Source organism: Trachymyrmex septentrionalis, unplaced genomic scaffold, assembly GCF_001594115.1.
Source record: "Trachymyrmex septentrionalis isolate Tsep2-gDNA-1 unplaced genomic scaffold, Tsep1.0 scaffold24, whole genome shotgun sequence".
In the NCBI taxonomy this organism is placed as follows: Eukaryota; Metazoa; Arthropoda; class Insecta; order Hymenoptera; family Formicidae; genus Trachymyrmex; species Trachymyrmex septentrionalis.
The window spans coordinates 567,014-570,600 of NW_017305397.1; the positions used below are offsets into that span (position 1 = coordinate 567,014).

Sequence of the window (3,587 nt, forward strand, 5' to 3'; positions counted from 1 at the left end):
TACGCGATTTTATGAATAAAAATATGATTACTTGAAAAAAATTCAAATTAAGATGCAATTCAACTTATCAAGAATACTAAGAAGAATCGAAATAATAATAGTAAAAACAGGATATGTATACATGATATTTAATATTGATGCAGCTGAATTGCGAATGCTGAAGTTTATTTTTTATTTATATCTTTCAATTGAAAAAATAGTATCTATAATAGTACAAAAAATTTTTAAGTTACTTCAATCTAAAATTTATAAAGCCAATTCGATACATACAATTGTTGAACTCACAACGATTTATCCATATTATACTCTATGAATCGTTTAATTTGCGAAACACAAAATATTTATTTTACTCAAATCATAACATCACAGGCTAACCAATTTGTATCGCAGCTAATGTACAACATCTTCATTCGCGATATGTTTGCCTTTAATTAACGCATTTAATAAAGCAACCGCGATATTTATCGTGATAAAATATTAATGAGACATCATGACTATTACATGACTCAAAATGAATAACTCATATTAAACGCAACAGAGATTAAATCGAAGATAAAATTGCTGAAGTGATCGATGATGCGTGGACTTGTTTAAATAATGGCTCGGAATGAGAGTCGTTTCACATACGTATCGTTCGGTATATAATCCCATAAAATAAATCATGAAATTATTGTCTACCGCATAGACCGCCAGACAAATTTGTGAATTTTCAAATAACCTGAAATCCTGGCGTTTATGTCAATTTTGTATTGTATGATCAGATAATAACGCATTAATTTTATTTTTAAATAGAATAATGGGTTAAATGTATGATACATTTTCAGAAATAATTAATAATTGTATATTTAGCATTTATATAATTATAATTATTACTACTCAATTTTATATATAAATTCATATATATAATATATTTATATTATTATTAGATATAATTTCATAAAATCTTACTGCTTACAAAACTTGAATTTTCACAGATAACGTATCGCTCTTTCGACATATTACAATTATTTGAATTTTGATCCTTGAGACAACACTCGACGTGTAAGCCAGAAACGTACGGAAAGCTCTTAATCCCTGGGTAGCATTAAACATTCTTTGGGACCGCGTTATCCCCGGAGTTATCCCGAAAGGGTTAAGTGACGAATAACTGTACGGCTTACGTTAATTCCGCGGTGGCGGCGGCAGGCTGGCCTATATATCGTACGATTGCGCCAAACCGGAGGAAACCGCGTACAAGTTCGGATGTTTATGCTACGAGCAAAACCGAGAAGTGCAGCTCCAGCGGAGTAACTCTCGCCTTGCCGCCGCTATGGCAATAAGCATGCGCTATATGGTTCCCTCATGCATATTCGGGAAAGGTAAACTTTACGGTGAATTTGCCCCTCGGCCAGTTTCCCTGCACAACTAGCTAATTAACTATCGCGTCGGATAACTTTCGATAACCGCGACTGTCCGCGGTAGTATCTCACAGCTTACACGTAATCAACGTCGCTATCTGCGACGACGTAATATTCACATAGGTTGCCGTAAGTCTCGTTACTAGTCTCGTTACAACCTGAAATTGTGAATAATTCCAAACAAATTGGAAGCACAAAATACTTTCCAATTTAAATGTAATCTTCTAAATCCCATGGATGAAAAACAATTTAAGCCAAATATGTAAAATTTGTGAATAAAAAGATGTAAAATGTGAATAAAATTAGATCGTTCCTGATCTGCTCATAAAATGTAATTATATATTGAAACATAGAATGACGTGGAGGGAATAAATAAATAATTTCATGGTACTTTTATCGTGCATTAAAGATTATTTTCGGGTCAACGAATATAACGATGTTTTAAGAAGTACATTATAAAGTGCGTATTACATACATATAACGAAGGTGATTCAAGATGGTTATAAAGATTAATGACGCTATTCTGCACTAGACAATATTTTCATAATCGTAAAAAGTAATATTCACATCTACGTTTCTTGTTTCTGATGCTATAAACTTTTACGAAGATAAATTACTGTCGTAACGTCAGGAACTTTTCGTCAGAAAAGATTTTTGAATACCCCATACACGATGCGTTTTCATATAAGTCGGAAGTACTTGTTTTATTGTGAGTCATTAAAAATATATCGCGTTGTTCAGCTGAGAAGCATTAGGAAAGAATAAAAAAGAGATAGTTATAGAATTCTAAAAAATTATATTGCATCTACTTTTAAGGAAGACAGATTTACTTAGCATTACATTTTTTATACTTAAAAAAAATTTTTCCCGCCAAATTGTTTTAGATAAATATCACAGCCTAGAGCTTTTTTAAGCAACTACACATTTAATTGAATTTTTAATTCTGTGAGTATGCGGGTGATTTCGAAGTATTTGCGTATTGCGCTCTTCACGATTTTGTACTAACTTCAGTAGGTTTCGCTGGCGATTCTTTCACAGATTGCGGAAAGACTAAAGATATGCAGAGGCAGACTGAAAAAAATACGATAGAAAAAAAAATAAATTACGCTTTATCAAAAAGTTAGGATTAATTTTAATTATCTAATTAAGAGAGTCACTCAATCTATTGTATATATAAAATATGTTTGAGCGTTTATAACAGTAGTTTTTGAAATTTGTGGCAGTCTTATATAATTTGATATATTGATCATTTGATAGCTTAATATACATTAAATCTATCATTATAAATTAAATTAGCTTGTAGATAAGAAGTGATTTTGAGATAATAATTTGATCAATCTTGAAAACACTTTTAAAATATAATATCTTATTTGACACGCTTCATATCAAGAGGATTAAACTGTCACGCGTAGCATTAATCGCGTACCGGAGAAGAAACAACCCATTCCTATGAAAGCGGTAAGGCACTCAGTCTCCAGAAGCGCGGAGAAAATCAGATTTCCCACAATAGCGGCAACATTTCCAATGGTCGTAAGGATATTGATGCTCGTATCTCTGCAACAAAAAGATTAGTTTTTGTCGACCGATTATATTTATCTTTTGCGACGATGTACCTCCGTTTCTCGCGTTAACGGACATGGACGATAATAAGTGGCGAATTGAGAATTGCGCTCGATAAGTTACTGAAATAGTTACTGTTCGCGCACTCGCCATCTGCCACGTGGTTGCACGTGGCGCAATTAATTCCTCAGCTGGAATTACACAGGGATGCGCGGGCGAGAGTGCGGAAGATACGGTCGCGCGCGTCAAAGAGATACGCTTATATATTCGCGCGGCATTACCTTAATGGGACGGGAATAACGTCGACATTCACTGCGGTAACGATATTACCCGCTATTCTTGTCGTCACGATAACCGCCGCCGCCAGCGTCAGCATATACGGTGGAGACTGCGCCCAATTTATTCCGAAACTGCTTGCCACCGATATCAGGAGGGCCGTGACTGCAACAATGGTGCTGTATCCGTTAATTTATGGATTATTTCCGCGAAACAATTGTTCCATAGAGAATTCTTAGTCACGTTTCTTCTTCTACGTGTAAGAAGAATATATAAAAATAATTATATAATTTTATATAGTATATATAAAAAATATGCGCAAAGAAAATTGTCGTTTTATTTAAAAAAAAAAAA

General features: G+C 33.8%; 1 protein-coding gene across 6 annotated transcripts in view; it reads right to left on the reverse strand.

Annotated features, from left to right (window-relative positions):
• Positions 1 to 1,793: 1,793 nt before the first annotated feature.
• LOC108748715 (synaptic vesicle glycoprotein 2B-like) overlaps positions 1,794 to 3,587 on the reverse strand; it is a 7,998-nt gene continuing 6,204 nt past the window's right edge. For 2 of the 6 annotated variants that reach the window (XM_018487001.1, XM_018487002.1), the window contains 3 exons: positions 3,239 to 3,398; positions 2,824 to 2,951; positions 1,794 to 2,468 (listed from right to left, as the gene is read on the reverse strand). In XM_018487001.1, coding sequence (XP_018342503.1) covers positions 2,386 to 2,468; positions 2,824 to 2,951; positions 3,239 to 3,398 — 371 coding nt within the window. In that variant the 3' untranslated portion in view covers positions 1,794 to 2,385. Of the gene's footprint in view, positions 2,469 to 2,823; positions 2,952 to 3,238; positions 3,487 to 3,587 lie in introns of those variants that run through there. The other 4 variants (XR_001939318.1, XM_018487003.1, XM_018487005.1 and 1 more) reach the window with 4 other exon arrangements.